Source organism: Rousettus aegyptiacus, unplaced genomic scaffold (assembly GCF_014176215.1).
Source record: "Rousettus aegyptiacus isolate mRouAeg1 unplaced genomic scaffold, mRouAeg1.p scaffold_m13_p_2, whole genome shotgun sequence".
Classification (NCBI taxonomy): domain Eukaryota; kingdom Metazoa; phylum Chordata; class Mammalia; order Chiroptera; family Pteropodidae; genus Rousettus; species Rousettus aegyptiacus.
In genome coordinates this window covers 130,451,149-130,474,463 of record NW_023416295.1, presented here as the reverse complement: position 1 = coordinate 130,474,463, position 23,315 = coordinate 130,451,149, and the positions used below count along the sequence as shown (strand labels likewise).

The window sequence follows — 23,315 nt, the reverse complement described above, 5'->3', positions numbered from 1 at the left end:
CAGGTTAGGAAACTGAGACGCAGAGAGGTTAAGTAACTTGCGTAAAGACATAGCTAATAAATGGCAGAGCAGCTATTTGAACCCAGATATATCTGATTCCACAGCCCACACCCTTAACCTTTATGCTGATGGTTGGAAAAAGCTACTACTCTGTTTATTAAAGCTAAATGCTACATGTAGAGAGTGAGGATAGACCACTAACCTCAGTGGACTTCCACTGCCAAATGGACCTCCCAATTGTTGAGGTAATGTCAAGGCCTGGAATTAGCATATGGAGCGATTGTACTTTTAAAAGAAGGTATAATTGTCTGGTAATTTATCACTAAAAACTAAAAAAAAAGAAAGTATTTTACTAATGATACCATAACCGTTATTTGGTCTCTTAAAATTTAAAATGATCAATTCAATGTGAATTCCTTTCTTTATGGCTTAGGCATTTCAATTTTTATTTTGTGTTGGATTTAGGTTGGCCCCGGCTCAAATGGGTTGTAACAGATTCCAAGTACCTTTCAAAGCCACCTAAAGACTGGCAGCCCCATATCTCACCTGCTGGTGCAGAACCAGCATACATTGAGGTAAGTGCTAAGACCAGAACATACATTCTGGCTTTTCTTTAGGCTTCAGATGTTATCTTACAAAATTTAAAACAAACTTTTTGCAGTTTTAATGTTAAAAGATCTTCCTAGTTTGTTAGGTTTCCATCTTTTGGCTCACAAAATACCTTGTAGCGGCCTTCTTAATTATTTTTAACATAAATACACATTCCAGAAAAAGAAACACAACAAAAAAATTGATCCTTGCTGTGTAAGAAAGTCACAAAAGACTTAGAGAAATACAGAGGTTTAAGAAATAATTTACTGGCAGAGAAACTGGCAGAAATATTTTTCTGCTGCTTGGGATGGGGGATGGGAAGCAAGAGACTGGAGAAATGAGGAGGGGAAATGCTGTACTTAAGAAGAACAAATTAAACAGAAAAAAGATAAAGAGCAAGAGGGTTTGGTATTAAAGGTTAGTTTAGGAATTTGATTGATAGATAACATGATCCAGTTGAGGTATAAAGTCTTAATGCATAGAGGTACCAGGCTAAGTGTTTTAAATGTATTGTTTCAACCAATCCTGTAGCTCGTGAGGTGGGAACTGGTATTAGACCTTTTATAAGTGAGGAGACTAAGTCTTAAACTTTAGCAACCAACCAAAGGCCATATGACTCAAAAATGGCAGAACTGGAACTCAGACTCACATCTGTTTCACTCTAAAAGCTATACACCTGACCTGCTTGAGATATATTAGTAAATACTTACCAGCTGTTAGCTAAATTAATGAATAAACAAATGAATAATTTTTAAAAGAAGATTTGGGAGGAAAAATCTATCCAACTGTATGAGCCCTGTGGGGATAATTTTGGTTATAATAAGGAAGAGAGTAGGCAGTAGCTTTGAGGGGTGATGTGGGAATGTTGGCTGCAAGGAGGGTTGCTTTTAAAGACAGAAGAGATCTGAGTATGTTTAAATGACAGGTAAGCAGGCGATTATCTGTCAACTCTCAGTCCCTGTCATCTCTTAGTGATGACATGGTTCATCACTCCGTCCTCCTTAAAGATGTTCACTGGTTTCCTTGATTACTCTCAGTTCTCCTGCCTCACCGACCACTGCTTTTGGTCTTCTTTATTGGTTCTTCCTAAAAGGTGAAGGGCCTCGCATTATGTGGTCCTTGCTTAGCAGTCTGGCCCCATGTAGAACTACCATCCTCTACATGCGTAAGCTTCTGCTATTCTGAATTAACTTACAGTTTTCATTTGGGACCCACTTATTATAACCCACAGGACACTGGTATGAGTTTAAAGTATCCTGTGGGTAATAGGAAGCTATTAAAGGGTCGTCAGCAGCAGAGTGATAGCAAATGTGTTGTTAAAATATTTATCTTGTTTGTTGGGTTTGAGAAGGGAAACAGAAACCAGCTTTTATAGTTATTCAGGTGAGCTCAAGCTTGCAGTGATGGGAATAGAAAAATGTGGATGGAGTTGAGAGACAGTAAGGAAATAGAAGAGACAGGGCTTGGAGAGGGAAGAGGCAAGAAAGACTCAGTTTTCTGCCTTGGGCACAACTGGGTAATGGTGGCATCCTTCACTACGATAGAAAATATAGCAAAAAATTTTCACGTGAGGGCAAAGAATACAGTGTGGATCTGCTGGATCTCACAGGACTATGGGTTATTTGAGGGGAACAATTGACTCTTTCTGGAGAGAGGTATGGATTGGAAATAGGGAATTGGGAGTCATCAGGAATATGGTACCCTGTTTGAATAAAGTGAAAAGAGAAGAAGAACAGAACTTTCAGGGAATGCCAATCTTTAAGGGATGGGCAGAGAAATTGAACACTGTAGGGGGAGAGAGAGAATATGTATAGGAGAGAGGAGTATCACAAAAGTCAAGGAAGGAAAAAGTGTCAAGAAAGGAAGCATCAGATGTTACAGAAAGATCTGATAAAGTATGCAATGTATGCTTTTGATTTAACAATCAAAAAGTTGCTGATCTTGGTAAAAAGTGGCTTGAATGGAACATTGAGTTAAAAGTAAAATCATAGTTGATTGATTTGTAGGAATGAATAGGCCATTTCTAGGTCTCCCCTTCCCAAACTGGGAGCTTCTGACAGACCACGTCTTATGCACTTTTAACTCTGCAGTGCTAGCCATGTATTTGGTACTGTGCTTCTGTTAATGCAGCTCAAGTTGTTTGTTTTAGCTTCTTTAACAGCCACTTCACATTGATGACTAATTAAACTTTTAAGAATCTAAAATGCTTTTGTTGAACTTTGTCATTCCCTTATCCTGTCATTGTGTGATTAGAGTTTGAGGCCCAAGTACACAGCCTCAAATATTCATATGAAGCATGTTAAATTAAGCCTGTTATCATGGCTTATCTGGGTTTTGTGTTTAGGATTCTAGTTTTATCACTTGAAATAACCTATTTTATTGTGTTTCTTATGTTTTTGTTTTTTCGTGTTTTTTTTTCCTAGTATAAAACAAGCAAAGAAGGGAGTGTAATGGGAGTTACAGTGTCTCGCCTTGCAATGTTGTCTCACTGCCAAGCTCTGTCCCAGGCCTGCAATTATTCTGAAGGTCAGACTCCATCTCATGACTGCACCCATTGTGAGCCTCAGATATGTGTGACTGTGAGCAGAGTGCTCAGTAGTTGGATTGCAGTTAATGACCAAACTCAGAGTGAAATGTTCTAAGACACATTCTTGGCTTGCCTCTTTTTCATGCTTTAATTTAAAGGAACTAAAATTCTGGGCAAACCAAATATGTGAAGTATGATTTCTAGAATGCAGAAATAGAAACCTAATTAAAACCATGTGTTCATTATTAGCTGTCAAATGTCAGGTATCTCCATCTTCCCATGTACAGAGAGCTGCCACCAGCTGTATGTTTGGCATTAGAGTCAAAAAAATTCAGTTACCGAAAAGCATAAATTAAAACACAAAAATGTATTCTGTAGAATGCTTAGAAGTATATACGTATATGTAGATATTACATACATGTGTGTATGTGTGTGTATACCAACATATTTTATTTTCTCTGGGAAGTATAATTTTTTTTACATGTGTTTGTGAAACTTATGAAGTTTCTAAAATAAACGCGTTCCTCATATAATTAAAAAGTATTACCTCTCAGAAGACAGTGCCTAAGTCAGAAGGAGTTTTAAGCTCATTGTCTCTCCTGTAGCCATGTCACTCTCAGATCAGTTCCCCAGCCAGTTTGAGGGGACCATTAAGTAATCAAAAGACTCAGAGCTTTCAGCTATCTCTTTAAAAGTACTAAATCAGCTGTTTATTAGATGCAAGTGACATGATTTTGCTATTTAATGCTAAAAATGATTTCCTTGGTTGACTTCTTAAAAATTTTTTTCTATTTTAGGGGAAACAGTAGTAAATGTTTTAGACTTTAAGAAGGATGCTGGGCTGTGGCATGGCATGTTTGCGGTAAGCTACTCAGAATTAAAGCCTTACAGTTAATTGTGCTTATAATTCAGGTCAGTATGCATGCTGTGTAACCAGAGCATCTCTCAGTGCTTATTGGAAATTTAAACCCCCAAAAGATCAATCATATTTTCCAGAGGAATTTGATTTTATAATATAAATGGTAATTTTTTTAAAAGGAGAATGTGATTCTGTTTTTTCTTCATTGTGTGGTTATGCAAACTCCTTACATAATCGTATATGGGAGAATTTAGGATCAATTTTTAAAACATCTGCTATGATGGCTCAAAGCCTAAAAGATTCTACAAATGCCTGTATATTTACTTACGATTTTAAAAAGTATGTTTGAGATTTACCTCTTCTTTCTGAAGAAAGGATTACATAAATATATTTAGAACTTGACAGCTGCGGGTAATAACATCTAACCTTTTCATTGGATAAAATTTATTGAATAACTTCATACTGCAATTAAAGAATAGAGTTACAAAGTAGATTGGGCTACCTTCCATAATTGAGGAACAGGTAACATGCTGTGAGAGTTAGAGGTGAGTTCTTCTCAGCTTTGGCATCAGGCTGTTTTTATGGAAGAGGTGCCAATTGAGTTGGACTTTGAAAAATTGGTAAGGTTTAGCCATATGGAGATACTTTTGTGGTAGAGGTAGAGAGAGGGGACATTTCAAGTGGGGAAAACGAGTATATGTACCATGGTGATTAGGAGGGGAAAGAGAAGAGAAACAGGATCCTAGAGCTGAAAAGGATCTTTTGAGAGTATCTCATCCGGCTTCCTTACACATTGCAGGAGTCTGAGAAAAGGTAGAAATTCATGGGGGAAGAGAAGGAGGATCCCTTTTTACCCAGAACCCATCAAATTACTAAGACTTTTATTCCTTGAATATACATTTTGGCTCTTTTCTGAAGAGGTTAAAAAACCTTTGCGAGGAGTTAGAGGGACATACGTGAAGTCTTAGTTATAAACACCATTCTTTCTCTGAAATCCAAAAGGTAGTTACCATGATTAGAAACTTGAGGCAGAGAGGAAAAAGAGGTTACCAATGGTATCTTGGTTTCTTTGGGCTACTTTGGTGGTGAGCAAAATGACCAGCCTAACTAAGTATCAAGACTTAGTTACTCTACCGGGCTGAGTATCTTTGAGAACTGGCAATCTGGGTATGTTAATTCGTTTGGATGGCAGGAGAGACACCAAATTGCATGACCCTCTATGCTAACTCAGTTTTATCTACTCAAATACCCAACAGGTCTGGGCAGGACCTCCTATAAGGAACAGGAAATTTTGATTTCTTATTTTGTAATACCCAACCCTTTGTGGTATGTGGCAAATGCAAGCATGATGAGAGCACTTAGTGGGTTGCAGGGCAGTTTGGCAGTATCTGTTAAATTTATAAAATATATATCCTATGATATATATTTATGACATATAATTATAGAAAAGCCATACCACTTTTCTATATTTACCCTAGAGAAACTCTTGTACGTATACCCAGGGAAGTAAGTATAAATATGTTCCTCGAAACGTTGTTTATAATAACAAAAAAACTGTCGATAATAGGGAAAGGTCTAAATAAATTGTGGTATAGTACCATTATGTGGAATACTATGCAGTAGTTTTTAAAAAAATTAGATAGATCTCATATTCATGTGCATAGATTTAGCTCTAAAACCATTTAAGTGAAAAAAGTATATTGCAGACATATGTATAGTATGATGCCTTTTGTGTTAAAAATGCTTTCTGTTTCTATGGAGACAAATATATATGTAAATACATAGAAAAAGGACTAGAAGGATGCATGCCAGATTCATGACAGTGGTAATCTCTGAGGAGGAAAGGAGAGAACCAGGTTTAATGGTAGGTAGCAAAGGAGACCAACCTTATAGTTAATATTTCATATTTTTTTCAAAGAGCATGTGTCTGGGTATTTATTACATGTGTGATTAAAATTGTTTATAAAAATATCAGTTCAGTTTTAAAATGCTCTGTATGTATTCTGTGCTGATTACTTTTTATCTTTCGTTGCTTTTCAGAATGTAATGAATAAGATGCATACAGTTAGTGTACCCTACTCTGTTATGAAGACTTGCCCTCTTTCTTGGGTCCAAAGAGTACATGCTCACAAAGGTAGGTACTGACAGCACCTACGCTTTAATTATGTGACTATTTGAACTAAGATTTCACGGATTTTCAAATTGCCTTTGTAGGGACATAATTCTGTGCATTGATGGCTTGTCAAATTTTAGAGTTCAATTGCTAAAATTCCATCTTGTCAATTCCCTCTCACATGAAATTATTTCTTGAGTTGAGACAAACTGGAGGAGCATTTGCGATCTTGCTCCCCAGCATATGTCATCAGTTTGCCTCAAATAAACTTATAAAAATTTTATTAAAAAAAGTTGAGATAAATTTGCCTGAATTTAAGCCTTAAATTAGATTTATTGGATGCTTTGTTGGCTAAGATATGTGGCCCATGCATATAGGTCACAGTGAGCAAAACAATTATGTGTCTAGTTGGTGGCTGCTGCCTCGGAGCACCTGGCATAATTTCTTTGAAACCTTTTTTATTTTCTTTATTTGAAAATCATGATCCCTAAAATAAGTTAAAATGTTTTTATTATAGTATATTAAGTATCTAACAAATTTAGCATTTATATGTGTGTTAAATTTATCCCTTTTGTTTGTAGCCAAGGTAGCTTTAGTAAAATGTCGAGACCTGCACTGGGCTATGATGGCACATCGGGACCAAAGAGATGTGAGCTTGAGTTCCCTCCGGATGTTAATTGTGACTGATGGAGCTAATCCCTGTGAGTATTTCTAGAGTGTGGTTCTGGGACTGTTTATTCTTTCAGTAGGTTGAGGGTTTTGTCCTCTTTCTATAAGCATTTTTTTTTTTATCATTTGTTAGAAAGAAACCCCATGCCCATTAGTAATCACTCTCCATTTTTCCCCCACTGTCCCCTAATCATAGGCAACTTCTAATCTACTTTCTGTCTCTATAGATGTACCTATTCTGGACATTTTTTATAAATGTAATGATATTATATTGGTCTTTGTGACAGGCTTCTTTTACTTAACATAATGTTTTTAAGGTTCATCCGTGTTGTAGTATATGTCCATATTTCATTTTTATATTGCCATTTAATATTCCATTATATAGATATACCACATTTATTTATCTGTTCATCATTTGATGGATCCATACACTTTTAAAACCACTCCTTCTTGTTCACTCATTTATTTCCTTTTACTATCGTGTAACTAAAAAGATTGATAAGAAGGTGACTTGATATAACCAAGTGTCTGGACTTTATGTAAATTCCCCCTAGCAGCAAATCAGATTTGTAAAAGCTTTTAGAGTTCTACAATATTACCTGCTTTTTCCTACAAGCACAAACATCCTGAGCCTCCACATGATAGAATTAGGTAAAACCTTAGCTACTATGCTCTTTATCATGGATTTTTGCCAATAGTCAATGTTAATCATTCTTGTATAAAACACAGAAATGAGATTGACCTTAATATGAAATAAATCAGAGAATATCACATAGAAGAGGGTGGAACTAAGCCAGAGTGTTAATACTGCACTGGCAAAATAGTTACTTGAGGAAAAGTTGCTCAGTTCTGAACTGGCCACAGTGTCTCTCTGCTGTTGATTGGACAGTTTTATAGAGCAGCTTTATTCCAAGTTGTAACTTTAAATAGTGTCAGTGACCTTTCATGGTCTGGATGAGAGTTAATTTGTCCTTGAAATGTATCAATCATCTCACAGGCACAGTAAAATGTTTGGATTGAATTAATGATGTAGAATGAGAGTTGCCATGAGAAACAAATATGTCGGCTTTTCACTCTTTACCAGTTTCCTGCAGTAATGAAAATCATCATTTCAGCTCTCAAGTTGATCTGTTCCAACTCCTTAGGGTCTGTGTCATCCTGTGATGCCTTCCTGAGTCTGTTCCAGAGCCATGGACTGAAACCTGAGGCCATCTGTCCATGTGCTACTTCTGCTGAAGCTATGACTGTTGCAATCCGCAGGTACTGTTTAGAACAGTGCTCTTCAGTATGTTACAACTTTGATCAAATGTGCAATATTTACCAGGCAGTGACAAGGGGTGTTAACTAATTTTCTGCTTCATAAGTCTAAAAGTGAAAATGACTTTGTAAAGAAGTTTGAAGCATCTTATTTATTCTTCCCACTCTTACACTAAGTGTAACTGATAAACTGAAAAATTTAATTAATGATTCTCATCTTGTATTTGTGAATTAGTTCTTTTTCTGTGTTGTTTTGCTCTTCAGCATCCTTGGTTATCATCCTAGACTAAAAGTAGACTATTCTTAATTATAGTGTAAATATGGAAAGTACATTTATAGTACACTCAAGACCAATGTATTTTGAACAACGGATTAAAATTTACCTTTTCCATGCTCTGTACATGTGAATTTGATTAATTTGGCCTATCTTCGATAGAGAAATTATTTTTTGTATGTGTGTGTGGTAGCCAGAGGAAATTTGCTTTGCTACATATTCATTCTCTTAATATTTAATTTGCCAAATTTGATGAGTTTATTTTGTTTTCAGACCTGGAGTCCCAGGGGCCCCTTTGCCAGGAAGAGCCATTCTCTCAATGAATGGTTTGAGCTATGGGGTAATACGGGTCAATACTGAAGATAAAAATTCAGCACTGACGGTCCAGGATGTGGGACACGTAATGCCTGGTGGTGAGTTTTCAGGAGTGCCATTGGTTTTTCATAAAGATATGTTATTAGGAATCTAAAATTAATGCTTAGTTCGTTTTTCAAAGTTTCTCTAACTGTTAGGTGATCCTAACTATACTTACCTTCCAGCGGTATTGTATGATTTAATTGAGAATGCTAATTATAGTTGTTCACATGGAAAGCTAAGTAATGAGTGATATCAGTGTTGGCTGGTTTTAACTGTAATTGCTAAGCCATTGGACTGGCAGAGAGAGCATACTGCTTCCGTGAGTGTTTGAGTTTGATCTGCCTAGGGGTAAATAATCTAACCTGTTTCTTTGGACTTGGCAGTCATTTTTAATATATCGCTATCTTCAAAAGCTTCAGTCTACATGTGTTGTGTGTTTTATTTGCTGAATTAAAAAAAAAATGTTAGGGCTAAAAGATGGAAATTTCAAATATACCTATGTAGTTTCAGGTCTATTTTTAACATTCTTATTTGATATTCTTACTTAATAAGCACTCAGTGAATTCAAAACTTTCCTGGATTCACAAGGATGATGCTGTTATTTTGCAAAGGTTTTCCAGGATCCCTGTCCCTTAACTTTATTTTCTGTATACTAGGGATGATGTGCATTGTGAGACCCGATGGACCTCCCCAACTCTGCAAAACAGATGAAATTGGAGAAATCTGTGTCAGCTCCAGGACAGGAGGCATGATGTACTTTGGGCTTGCTGGTGTGACCAAAAATACATTTGAGGTACATGATATTAAAATTTCACAGAAAAAATGTTTGGTGAGGCTATCACTAGGGCAGATGAACTGCCAAATAGGAACTAAAGTAGTAGTTTGAGAGTGTGTACTCCAAAGCTAGACTGCCCAAGTTCAAATCCTAACTCTGACACTCGCGAGCTGACCTTAGGTGGGTTGCTTAATCTCTCTGTGCCTCAATTTCTTTATCTTTAAAATGTGAGTAATCATAGTGCCTATCTCTTAGGATTATTGTGAGAACTAAATGAATTGATGTTTGTAAAGTGCTTAGAACAGCACCTGCACACAGTACTACTGCTTGTCTGTTAAATAAATAAATAGTAAAAGTCCTCACAAAAATTGCTCTGGTGATTATGTCATGATTTGGGCTTTATAAGCCCAAAAATTTAATTGTGAGAGTATATAGTGAGAATGGATCTCTCTCTCAAGTGTAGTCTCAAGTAAACTGAACTTATAAAGACTGACGTCAGCTTACTAATGAAAAATGAAGAACTATCCTATCACGGGGCAGAGGTTGCTCCCATTCTTTAGACTTTCACTCAGACAGGTAGGTATTTATTGAGCACCCTCTCTACATCTGGCACTGTTCTAGTTGCTTGGGGTACATCAGGAGAATAAACAAATAGCTCCTCAAATAGCTCATATTCTAGTGTAACTAGCATATTGATTTTCTGTAGGCAGTTATTCATGTGAAGCCCAATTGTAATGAAAGTTTACCTGGTGAGCCTAGAAATCAGACAGGCATAATTAATTTTCTGTATTTCATTATTGAGTTTTACCTGCCTCAGGTTACCTTTTAGGGAACAGAGAACTCCAGTTTATAGGCCATGTCCCCTTTACACTAGATAGGACCTATATGACCACTGCCAGTTCAGTTCTTCAGGTTTCCTTCTTTTGTAAGCTAGACTGGTGATTCTCAATATGGCAGGACACACCTGTCTGCCATCCCATTTGAAAATCAGAGCAATGTAATTATGTAATAATAGATGTAACTGGCAGAAGGGTGTTATCTCTGTACATGGTACGGTATCTGAAAAAGGTGAAGAATTCCTGAGACGACCATCATTTGTGTTTATAGAGCCTAAAATGGTATAATATTAATTATTTAAATTCCTGTCTATTATTGCCATCGTTGTCGCTATTACTGCTGCCTTCTTGCCTTACTGTTGAAAGTTATGACCAAATCACCTTGATAGGTATAGACATTCATAAACTCTTCAATATGTTCACTGCCAGGTTTACTGTTAGATGACTAATTACCTCTGCCGAAGGTACATATATTTTACTAATTTAAATCTCACCCTGTTTCTTATTTTAAAATGCTTGGACTACATACATTTCTAAAACCTGAATTTTTCTTTATTGCATTTTCCTTACTGTAAACAAGATCCTCAAGCAGTGTTGAAGATACTGATAATATTTTATTATGATGCTTTCCTATGAGAACAACTGCGTAACCACAATTCTTATTTAATACCAAACTGCTAGGTCCATGGTCCATAGTGATGAAGAAATTTTGAAATCTGTGGTATAAATGTAATGATAGTGAAGTAGAATAAAAATCCAACCAAAAGAGAAAACCATTGCCTTGTTTTTGCAAATTAAAGTTTCTAATTCTTACTAGATTCTTATATTTAAACCTTTAAGAGTTTTCCAACGTAGTTAACATTTCACTAGGACAAAAGACCTAGTAATGACTGGTCAGAAAATAAAAGTGTGTTTTAAAAATAAGCCGCTCGTGGGAAAAGCTTATGTAACTCATAGGAGATCAAAGAGCTAATTCTCCATTCCAAACTTAATAGTTGTTTGATTTGAGACAAATGAAACTTTTTAAAAAAATTTATTTAAATTAGTTTCAAGTATACAGTACCTTGGTTAGACATCTCTGTAGTTCATAAAACGATCCCCCCAATTGCTCCCTCTCTCCCCTGGCCCTCCACCTAGCCATCATACTCATGCTAGCTACATTCCCTCTGCCATGCTCCCCATCCCTGTGACCAAATATCAACTACTAATTTGTACTTCTTTAACCCTTCACCCCATAGACAAATGAAACTTTCCGTGCTTTCTCTTCTGTAAAATGGAAGTAATAATCTTGTTTCACAGGGTTGTCTTGCATAACTGTAAAGCAACTGGCCCTGTGGATGGTACATAATAAGCATTTAATAAATGTTATAATTTTCTGCATATATATAAAATTTTTTAAATTAAAGGGAAAAACAATCAAATAGAAAAAAAAACAGGAGACATAAACAGACTATTTATAAAAGAAATACAAATGGCCAGTAAACAAAGGAAAGAAAATTCATCCATAGTACTAATAAAGAAATGCAATTAGTAGCAGTGGGATATTTTTTTTTTTTGCCTACCAGATTAGCAAACTTTGGAAAATTGATAACATGTAGTAAGAGTCAGAGTATAGGAAAAACAAACATTCTGATATGGTTTTTGGGGAGTGTAATTGATATAATAGTTTTGTAGGATGACAGCCTGTTAAAAGAACTCATGCCTTATACAAATGTATAAAATTATATATAGGAGTATTCAGTAAAACACTGTAATAGTGAAAAGTTAGAATGACCTACACAGCCATAAAGACTAGTTACTTTCTAATAGCTACTAATTCTGATAGTTTCCTGAGTACTGATTTTGGGCCAGACACTATGCTTATGTCTGCAAATCCGTTTACATTCCCCTAATCTTTACCTTGAGCCTGTGAGAGGCATTGGGAATTTCATTTTATGGCCAAAGAAACAGGTTTAGATAAGTCCAGGAACTTGCTCAGGGTCCACATTCCTAGTAAGTAGCAGAGTCATAAATAGAACTTACGTTTGACTCCAAGGGCTGTGCTATCTTGTCCTCCATGCGATGTTAGGTTACAGAACTATTGTACAAAGGGAGCTAGATAGACTATTACCAACTAAAAGGCAAGTTGCAAAGCAGTATATATAATATGATCCCTTTTTAAAAAAATAATTCTTACTATGTAAATATATGCATTGTAAAAAAGTCCAGAGAGATAAACAGCAAATTGTAAATGTTTATTATCTCTTAAAGGGGTAGGATTCCTATATTAACTATATAATTTTAGTTTTGAGCAGGTAGGTATTACTTGTTGTATATAACTTTTTAAAAGACTTAACAAATCAAATATATATTTTTTAAAAAGGATCAGATTTTCACTTTCTTCTCTCTATCTTCTAGGTGATTCCAGTGAATTCTGCAGGCTCTCCTGTCGGGGATGTGCCATTCATTCGATCAGGACTGCTGGGGTTTGTAGGGCCAGTAAGTGATGCTTTTGTGTTTGATTTGGTGTCTCTGATCCAAATATTTGGACTTTTTAAAAATTCACAGAACAGAACAAATTCTGGGTAGTTCAAGAATATTATAAGGCCACTTAACTTATATTTAGAGCAGGTCCTCTAAGAATGTTAAAAATGAGTTAATATTTATTACTTTTATTACCCAAATTCATTTGACTCTTTTATATTAAGACATTATTTTTTACTTTCAAAAACTCTTTTCACTTATTCTTGCTACCTTTCTTTGACTTGATTAATAAGTTTCAATAAGTCACCTTCAGGAGCAAACTATATTAAATAGTGTACAAGGCATTTTCATACAAATTTATCAGCACTATAACTTGTGTAATAGTAAAGTTTTTGAAGGAAAACAGTTTTCAAGTAAATAATATTTACAGTCACTGAGTAGACACAAAGCTTTTCTCAAAGAGTTCATGGCTTAGCTTCATGAACCAACAAGAAGGACAGAGAGCCAAATTACAAAAGGCCTTGCGTGAAATAATGGGAAGTTTGGATTTTATTTTATATGTGATAGGCATTCATTATCATAGTTAAGCCCATATACTTCCATTCATCTCTAATTACCTCCTTATCCACTCTTTCTTCTCCTCTTAACAGCTTGAGCCATATAAGAAAAGACCTAATTTTACTTCATTTTCCCCACCATTTATGGGAAGTGATGGGGAAGAGGACATACCTCTAAAAGAATCACTTTCGTAGAAAGAGGTCTATAAGTCTATACCTGCTGTCTTGATTTCTTCTCCCAACACCAAGAAATTCTCAAATATCCAGCCTCTTTTTAGCTTAGTGCTACACTGTTGACGTCCAAGATGGAGCTCCAACCACCACATCTACATTCTAGGAAACAGGACAGAAGAAAGGGCACGGTCCTACTATCTCTTACGGGAGATTCCCTGAAGCTGCTGAAGAGCGTTTCGACTTATATATCTTATCATTCTGAATTAATCACATGGCTATGTCTAGTTGCTAGGGAGGCTGAAATGCAGTCTTTATTTTGATTAGCCATGTCCAGCTAAAAAATATATTACTGTGAAAAAAATGGAGAAATGAACATGGGAGACTAGCAGTGACTGTCTCATTCTTTTTATTTATTTCCTCCACAGCACTTTTCAGGCTGTGTTGGAGAGGGCAGGTTCTCTTCTATCTTCTGGGACTAGAAGTTGGGTCTTACTTCCATAGCCTAGTCACTGTGTGGCGCTGCATTGTAAATCAGTGAGTGACTTTCATGTAGAGATGACTACTCAATAATGAATAAATGTAAATGATCCAAGAAATCTAAGAATTCTGTAATGAATGCAAAAAGTTATTTTATTGTAAATGGGTCTGGGAGAATTATTGATAATAATTATATTAAACAATAATAATTTTATTGTTTAAGTGATGCTTTTAGGTCATTGACAGCAGCCTTTCCTGCAGTTCCGTTACCTTACTGAAAAGGAGACGTTTCTACAGTGTTTCTTTGACTTTTCCTCATTAGCCTATTTCTAATCTTGCCAGATGGAAACAGTATTACCCTTATCAACCTGAAGTAGTCATTCTTATGTTAAAATTGTTTTAATCTCTTCCTAATTTTAGTATTAAATAACTTAATATTTTTCTCCGCATCCATCCCATGATAAGTACAGAAGATGAACTGATACATAATCATGGCTGGGAAAATAAACTGTGCTTGTATGCCATCCTAGTTGCTTTCTTATAAAATTCCTCCCTAAGAATAATATGAATGGGTTTCCCTTTTACCTACTGTGAGACCTCATTAATCATAGGACGCCACCAATTTTTCCACTGATTTCCAAGATGTTGAGATGTGAAGCACTTCCTTAGAATCCAAAAAGTATGGGGTTTTTTTTTCTTATATTTTTGATAAGATTTATTTCAAGACAGGAAGTAAAATGTCTATTTTACACTGTAAATTATGGAAATCAAGGTAAATCATTATTACCTTTCAGGGCAGCTTGGTGTTCGTGGTTGGAAAAATGGACGGGTTACTAATGGTCAGTGGTCGAAGACATAATGCTGATGACATCGTTGCTACTGGCTTGGCCGTTGAATCAATAAAGACTGTTTATAGAGGAAGGTGAGTAGTACAAAGTTCAAATGTTAGCATTATAGGGTGATTTGAGTTGTATTGTGTAGATTCTCTTTCCAAATGATTAGGTTATTTTTGGTTAAGCATAGCAGAAACCAGGCTTTGGATATTTGTCTTAAAATATCTGGTTCTTTGGCTGTAATTGAGAGGAATAAGGTATACCCATATCCTGCAATTCAGTTTTTAATAATTACTATTTGTCAAGTCCTAAAAACTCAAGGAAATTCTATATTCCTACAGTCATTCCTTCATTACCTAGGTAGTCCCATTCAGTCTGATGGAGATAAATGCTACTCTGTAGGATTGTTTCCGTTACTAAATTATTATATCATATTTAACACAGGGATTGACATAGTACGTAAGTGCTAATTTCAAATTCCATGGATAAAGTCAATTAGATATCCTTTTTTCTTTGCTTAAATTCAAGAAAAGATATTTGGTATATATTCAAATAATTAATGTCCTATTTAGTAGTTTACAATCATGAATATATGTCTTTAAAGTGACCTTGGTGTATCCCTTTAATTTTTAGAGAAGAATAATTAAACGAACAGAAAACCAGTTCCTGAAACGTGTAGTTCTTTGTAATGGTGTGGCTTCCTATAGATGTAAATTCTGCAGAGCACTAGACCTGTCTTTGGTCACAGCTGCGTTTCCAGCACTGAGCACAGTACCTGGCACACAGTAGGTGCTCAATAAATATGTGTGGATGGAAGGAAGGAAAGAGAAAGGGAAGGAGGTGGTCAGGTATGCTACCCTATTCAACTTTCCAGTGACTTCCCATTATTTCATGTATTTATTTAACAAATATTTATTGGGTGCCAACTGTGTGCCACTGCTCTAAATGCCCAGATTTGTGGCGATGGACAAAACAGGCCTCATGGAGCTTACATTCTCCTTGGGAGAAAAAGACGGTAGCCACATAGGGAAATAGATTAACATGTGAGATGGTGATAAGTGCTATGCCGAAAAGGAAGCATGAGGGTGGGGGATGTGCTTGCCAGTTTATATAGGGTGGTCTGGGAATGCCTCACGAGTAAGGGGACGTTTGAGCGGAGACCTCACTCAGAACATCTCCCTCCCCTTGGCCTACCAGGTCCTCCATGGCCACCCTGGCCTGGCTCTGACCTCTCCCCACCGCTCTCTGCTTCACCACTCTGCTCCAGGCACACTGGCCTTCTTGCTGTTCCTCAAACCTGCCAAGCTCGTTCCTACCTCAGAACCTTTTCGCTTTCCGTTCCTTCTGCCCGGAAACCTCTTCCTCCAGATCTTCGCATGGCTCGCGTCCTCACTTCATTCAGGTCTCTGCTCCAGTGTCCACTCCTCAGGGAGGCGCTCCCCAACCACCCTGCCTTCATAGTACTCCCTGCACACCACTCCACCCCCTCGCCCTGCCTTAGTTTTCTCTTGGTGTATATTACAACATGACATTATATTTGTTTGTTCTGTCTCTCTGACATGCAAACTCCATCAAGACAGGGCTTTTGTCTTATTTATCACCGTGTCCCAACATTCACTACAGTGGTGCTTAATACATGTATTTTGCGTCCTTGTTTTGATAGTAATGATTGTGACATTTTCTTTTCTAAACTGCTCATTCCTGGGTAGTGTGGTGGGGATGTCTCCTCTCTATATTCCAACTGAGCTAAGCAAATAGGACTGGTTGTAAAGGGAGTCCTGATGTGTTTGATCTGTCTCTCTTAGAATTGCTGTGTTTTCTGTGTCTGTATTTTATGATGAGCGCATTGTGGTGGTTGCGGAACAAAGGCCCGACGCTTCTGAGGAAGATAGTTTCCAGTGGATGAGCCGTGTGCTGCAGGTGAGCACACCTTGGGTCTTTGTCAGGGCAGGTTGGCTTTGTTGTCAGAGATGGTGGCAACCACTGCTTAAGCAGTTTTCTTTGATGAGCTAGTTATGCCACCTTATTTTTTTCTTACCAATCACTACTTAAACACTCTGGATACTATTAGAAAAATCAGATAACTAATACCATTTCTCCTTGTGAACCGTATATTATTTTTCTGCTCAGGTTGCCAAAAACAATTAAATTGACTTGCCTCACAAATCCTATTTTGTGCCTGTTTACAACCTATGAAAGTTTTAACTGTCCATATGCGGAAGACATCTTTGACAGTAGTCAATCCACTTGTCAATAACTATAATCTCACTATATGCTGTAAGTGGTGCTTAGAGTGTAAGGGATCCAAGAAAATATAAGATGTTGTTCCTACTTTCAAGAGGCCTTACTGTGGAGTTAGAGATCTAGGTGACATAAACCATTAGGGAAAGAGAAAGTATAAGGGATATGTTTCTAGAGGGGTTAGGGTAGAATGATGGAAAGAGCTTTGTCACCATTTAGAATCACACTGAGAATCCCAGCTCCACTCCCCCGCTGCATATGTGCCTTTAGGCAAGTTTCTTAACCTCAGTGGGCTTATTTCCTAACCCATAAAGTGGGCATAAAATTATCTAATTTACAAAGCTATTAGAAGAGTTAAGAGATAGTAATTAGATAATTGAATATTTAGTGCCTACCTTCAGTAAATGATGTTGGTGGTTATTATTAATAGCAAAAATAACAGTCATAAGCATAATCTCCAATGAGGAGTTTGGAAAGTCCTACTCTATCTTAAATAACATTTCCTTTCATTCTGTCCCTTCACTCTGTTTTTCTGCTTAGTATTTATCTCCCTCTAAGTATGTTTATGTTTATTGTGTTCTACATCCACTATAATATAAGCCCCGTGAAGGCTAACATTTTATCTCTTTTGCTCCCTGCTCAGTCCTCATAACCTGTTAGCTGGGCCAGCACATCATCATAGTACGCTCAGTAAATGTTTGTTGGATAAATGGAGGATTCAAAGAAAGCATAGACTGTCCTTGCCATAGCAACTTACCTGTTATTGTGAGTGTTCCCAGCATCTATAACTTGTCTGCTTGGGGCATTTGGATTTATTAACTGCCAGTTAGTAGTAATGTAGAAATGATGCAAGCGTGAGATGAGTGAAAAGATTTCTTCCTGTCCTCAGGATCTGTGATTCTGAATTATCAGCTGGTATGGCATAGGCTATTTATAATAGAAAATCAGAGAAAAGAAATAGAATCCCCCGAAGATAGACTAGACAGCAAAGACTATGAGGAAGGTGAGACTGGGCTGATCTCTGAAAGATGGCTAAGAATCAGACCTTCAAAGAGAATAATTTCTATGCTATTCATGTTTTCAAACAAACTGCTTATTTCATTCAGAATGAACTTTGGAGCATAACGGTGAATCTTGTGAATTATACATTGTTTTCCTATTATAGGAAACTGAAATTCCCCAAGATGTTTGTTTCTTTTCCCTGGAAAGCAACTATGAGAATTAAATGCAGTGCTAATTTACTACCCAAATTCTTATAAAAGTCATTGGAAGTCTGATTTGGGCATGAAATAAGAGGGCATTATTTTCCCAGTCTCAGTAGCTTCTCAGCTTGGGGCACTTGGATCTGTAGTAGAACAGTAAGGATATTATATGTTCTGGTCAGAAGAGAACAGAGGTTGTTTAATTCCAGGTCTATGTATAATAATCTAAATACCTAATTCAACACCTTCTAAGGAATGTGATCAATAGATGACTTAACAGATGGTGTATTTTCAGTGGGGAAGCCAGGCTACATTTGCTAACTTTCTTTATATTCTCAGATACCAGAGACTTAGGAACTCTGCCAGACCTGCCATTTCCCAGTTGTTTCTGTGGGTTAGTAGGATAGTCTGAGGAGTATTGATTTTCAAGTTTATTCTTTTGACTTTTAAATTGTTTCAGTGAAGGACCTTGTTTGTATTTTATGACTGTTGGTGCATTCTTCTTCTAAGGCTGTATCGCCTTTTCAGTTAAGACTTGTGATTAAAACAATAGAACCCTCTCAACTGGATTGTTTGGAACTGGTATATTTGGTTAGTTTTAAAAGGTTGTTGAAGTGGAAAAATAAGAAATTCTTAAAGTATTAAATTTTAACACAAAACATAAATGTGCATTCACTTCATGTAGAGTAGTGTGTGTGCAAATAAAGTATACCAGTTTGAGTTTTAGGTCAAATTTTTTCCATAAACTACATCCAAATGCATCGTCTTTGGTTTCTGGTTCCATTTCTTTTAAGTTAGATGAGAACACAAGTATTTGAAAAGGGACTAGAATACATAGTCTTTACCTTTTAGAGTTAACTTGTCCACCTATCAACAGTAGTTTTTTAGGAGTTCACTTTTAATGAACCTTTCCAAAGCCTAGCTCTTTCTGTCATTTTGCACTCATATTCTATCAGTCAATTTAATAGTTGATTAAATTATGTGAGCACAATAACAAGAACAATTGGCATAAAAGGTATAGAAGCAAGCACAGCTGACACTAGGCAAACACACAGGTGTGTGGCTGGGAGCAGGATGCACTGAGGGAGCTGGAGGCCTCCAGGGCTCAGTGTGTGGTAGGCCTGGATGCTTCACACAGGAGAGTCCTGTTAACCTGGTGAACTACTTAAGCAGGGGCGCCCTTACAGAACTTCCTTTGTGTTCATAATAAAAATATTTGCCTCTATTTAACTGAGCTATGTTGGACAGCTAAAATATTAAAAGAACCAAAGCAAATTTCTAGGTTTTTGAAATTGTCATTCAGAGAAAATACTGAGGCTTGCAAATCAGTGTCCACCTCTGTTCATTTCAAGCATATCTTACCCTTCTTCTATTGTCCTCTGCCATCACTGAAAGGATTAGGTACCTTGAAATGTATAGGATCTTAATAATCTAGATGTATAGAATCTGATAATCTAGGTCTAGTTTCTAGACCTAGATAAAGATCCTAGAATAGAATAATTATATAAGGAGGATATCAAATATAGTAAAATTAATCTCACTGAATTTTTTTTTTTTTTTGTATTTTTCTAGGCAATCGATAGCATTCATCAAGTGGGGGTTTATTGTCTTGCTCTGGTGCCTGCTAATACGTTGCCAAAAACTCCACTAGGAGGAATACATATATCTCAAACAAAACAGCTCTTTCTAGAGGGATCTCTGCATCCATGCAATATCCTCATGTGCCCACATACATGCGTGACCAATTTGCCAAAACCCCGGCAAAAGCAACCAGGTAATATGCTGGCTTTGAAGACATAATATTACAATTTTAACTTCAAGAAGTTGAGTTCTTTCAGCATGGTTCTTTTTCCAGAATTAGACCTTATAAAGATTAGCAACATAGGAATAGTTATCAGCTGACTGAAAGCAAGGACCACTGAGACCCTGTGAAAAGGCTCCTCTGGGTCTACTGTTGGCTTCCTCTCCTGCATAATTCTTAGTAATGTTTCTCCATTTCCCCTGGATATAAGGTATGGGGTCAAGATGAACAGAATCTCACTTGTAGAAACAGAATAAAGCAAGCCCTGTAAGGGAAGGTTCTGATAATAAGAGTAGCTAGTACTTATTGAGTGCTTACTAAAAGCCAAATATTAACTAATTTTTACATTTTACAAATGTGATCCTAAAGCTTTGCCCCCAGCTGTGGAAAGTAAAGAAAAGTTAAGAATTTTGCCCAAAGTAATATAGCTAGTTAGTGGTAGAAGTGAGATTCATACTAATTGTGACTAAATCCATACTCTGAATCACTATTGTACTGCTGTTCGGTTGGTACTCTGTTACCTAGAGTCATCCCTCGTTCCTTTGTAGCTTTTGGGGTCTGATTTAGTCTGTAATACCTCTGAGGGGGCGAGATACTTAATTCAGAAATTTCCTGGATTGTAAGCACAGATAAATAACATGTTTGGCATTTGCCATATTCTTATGAATTCAACATGCAAATAAGAGTTTGTGAATTGTCGTATTGAAAAGTGGGGGAAAAAAATCAAATAGTCAATTTCACTTTTTTTCTTAATTTTTGACCAGACCTAGGTTATAGTGCTGTGTAGGAGGCCAAAAGCAGGAGTAATTGATTGATAATCATGTTAAACTATTGATTCAATCCACCATGAAATCATTACATTTTATTCATGCTTTTTCATTTTAATTGAAAAGTTAATGAGAGGTTCCTGGTTTCTCATATGCCTGAAAACACACGAGAGCCAAAATCTGCTGCCACCACACATGCACTCACAAACACACACACTGTGTATGTCAGCACATTAGCCTCCAGATGTGGTAGGAAGTGAAGATAAAGGTGGGACGATTAGGAAGAAAAAGGAGAACATGGCATTTAATTATATTTCTGTGAGACAACTTTTGCTGAAAGGTAAGCATGTACAATAATAAAATATATGTGAGCTTCTGACTTTCTAGGATATTTTTATCAGGATATTAAAATGTGAATATACTCTGCTCTGCAGTAGTTATTACTTCAGTGGTCTAGTGGCTAAGATCATATCACAGTTGTTTATCTAGATGTTACTATTAACTCACCAACTAGCCTTATCTTAGTAACTGTGTGTATAGAGCTAAAGTATATGTAATATTTATCTATCTGTACTCGTAGAAATAAGTTTATGAAGGCTAATATTCTAAAGGAGCAGTTAAAATCCATAAGTATTTACATTACTAATCAAGAAATGTGTTAAAAGAAGTATCTTCATATTATTTGCCTAAGTATCTGACAAATATAGAAAACAAAGTTTATCCACTCAAATCCTGTTACATTAAAGGCCTACATTCGTCATGAGTAAAATCCTATTTTAAATAGCACTTAATCTAGAATTACTTTAACAAAACTTTCATGTCATAGTAGATGCTTAAAAGATGTTACTTAGAGACAATAGATGCTTAAAAACATTGCTTTTGATAGCCAGTTTTCAACCAATTTTATTGAATGATAATACCTATATAAAAGATTTATTCTAAGCCCACATAGGCATAACATCCACCTGTTTGATCAAAGCATTAGGTTTGGATTCTGCATTTTTGCTCTCTGTTGTGATTGCCTGCTAAGATCTTAGTGGGATATGTATGGGTCAGACCAAAGCAGTTGGAAAATCATGACATAGACGAGGTAGAGACTATGTGGGGATAGTACAACAGTTTGGGGTTTAAGAATACAGAAAGTGGAGATGAGTAGGAGTGAGATAAAGAAAGGAAAAGAAATGGAAAAGATGGAAAAACTGTTGAAGCAGACCAGTGACAAAAATACCATTGAGATGCTATTGGAACTATTGTGTAAGCAGGGGTCCCCAACCCCTGGGCCTTGGACCAGTACCTGTCCATGGCCTCTTAGGAACCTCGCCACACAGCAGGAGGTGAGCAGCGGCTGAGGGAGCAAAGCTTCATCTATATTTGCAGCCGCTCCCCAGCACTAGCATCACTGCCTCAGCTCCACCTCAGATCATCAGGCATTAGATTCTGGTAGGAGCACCAGTCCCTGGTGCCAAAAAGGTTGGGGACCACTGGTGTAAAGAATTGGAATGTATTAGGACTGGTTTAGACGGCAAGTTTCAGAAAAACGTAGCAGCAACTTAAAAACAGGAGACAAGTGTATTTCTTTTCCAGGTAAAAAATGCAGAGTGAGGCAGCCTAGGACAAGGATGGTGGCTCCTCAATCACCACAGTTTCAGCTTCCCATCTTTTTGCTCTGGCATTATATCAGTCATTGCTGTATACCAAATAATTCTAAAACTCAGTGGCTTAATGTAAGAAGCATTTATTTTTCTCTCATGGGATATAGATCTGCTGAGCTTAGCTGGGATCAAATGGGCTTGGCTTGGCTCCAGGCTGTAGGTTAGGTTTGAAACTATTCCATGTGCCTTCTCATCATGGAACCAGCAGCTCCCTGGGCCATATTTTTCTCAAAGCAGATGGCAAAAGCAAGAAAACAAGCCAAACCACACAAGTATATTGAAAGCTTCTGTTTTTATCATGTCTTCTAACATTTCGTTGTCCCAAACAAATCAGACCATACTCAAGATCAATGGAGCAAAGAGCTATTCTCCTCTCATGTAATCATAGCAAGGACAGAGAGGAAAGGAAAGATTGTAAAAGAAAATAATAATGATAAAATATGCCACAGCCATTTGTAGCATACTGTCTCTGTCCAGTTAGGCTCCCTGACCACCAGCCATCATTCCTGCATTTTAGCTAGGAGGTGGGAGAAAAAGGCAAGGAATACCCTCCCCCTTTAAATATTTTTTTAGAAATTACATATATTATTACATATTATTATCCCATACTAAAGGATATAGTTTTTATTCCAGGCATTTACCCATCTAAAAACTGGGCATTGTGTTTTTAAGAAAGAAGAGGAAAATAGATATTGGGGTTGATGACTAGCAGTCTTTGCTATAGGAAATTTACAGTTTTGTGAGAAAAATAAGGCATATTTACAGGTACAACAAAGTTATCAGCAGTTAGCCTTCTAGATGTTATTGCTTTCCATTATTTTTCACTCTCTGAGACTCAAGAAATACACACAGAAGAACCTATCAATATGCTGCCGAATTATTTTTGTAGT

At 36.7% G+C, this 23,315-nt stretch overlaps 1 protein-coding gene across 3 annotated transcripts in view; it reads left to right on the top strand.

The window, feature by feature from the left end:
• Positions 1-23,315, top strand: part of DIP2B (disco interacting protein 2 homolog B) — a 179,977-nt gene that overhangs the window by 134,961 nt on the left and 21,701 nt on the right. For all 3 annotated transcript variants that reach the window (XM_016151835.2, XM_036236235.1, XM_036236234.1), the window contains 12 exons: positions 466-575; positions 3,015-3,117; positions 3,916-3,980; positions 6,018-6,111; positions 6,672-6,791; positions 7,905-8,019; positions 8,564-8,703; positions 9,304-9,440; positions 12,656-12,736; positions 14,724-14,851; positions 16,568-16,682; positions 19,778-19,979. In XM_016151835.2, the coding sequence (XP_016007321.1) occupies positions 466-575; positions 3,015-3,117; positions 3,916-3,980; positions 6,018-6,111; positions 6,672-6,791; positions 7,905-8,019; positions 8,564-8,703; positions 9,304-9,440; positions 12,656-12,736; positions 14,724-14,851; positions 16,568-16,682; positions 19,778-19,979 (1,410 nt within the window). The remainder of the gene's footprint in view (positions 1-465; positions 576-3,014; positions 3,118-3,915; positions 3,981-6,017; positions 6,112-6,671; positions 6,792-7,904; positions 8,020-8,563; positions 8,704-9,303; positions 9,441-12,655; positions 12,737-14,723; positions 14,852-16,567; positions 16,683-19,777; positions 19,980-23,315) is intronic.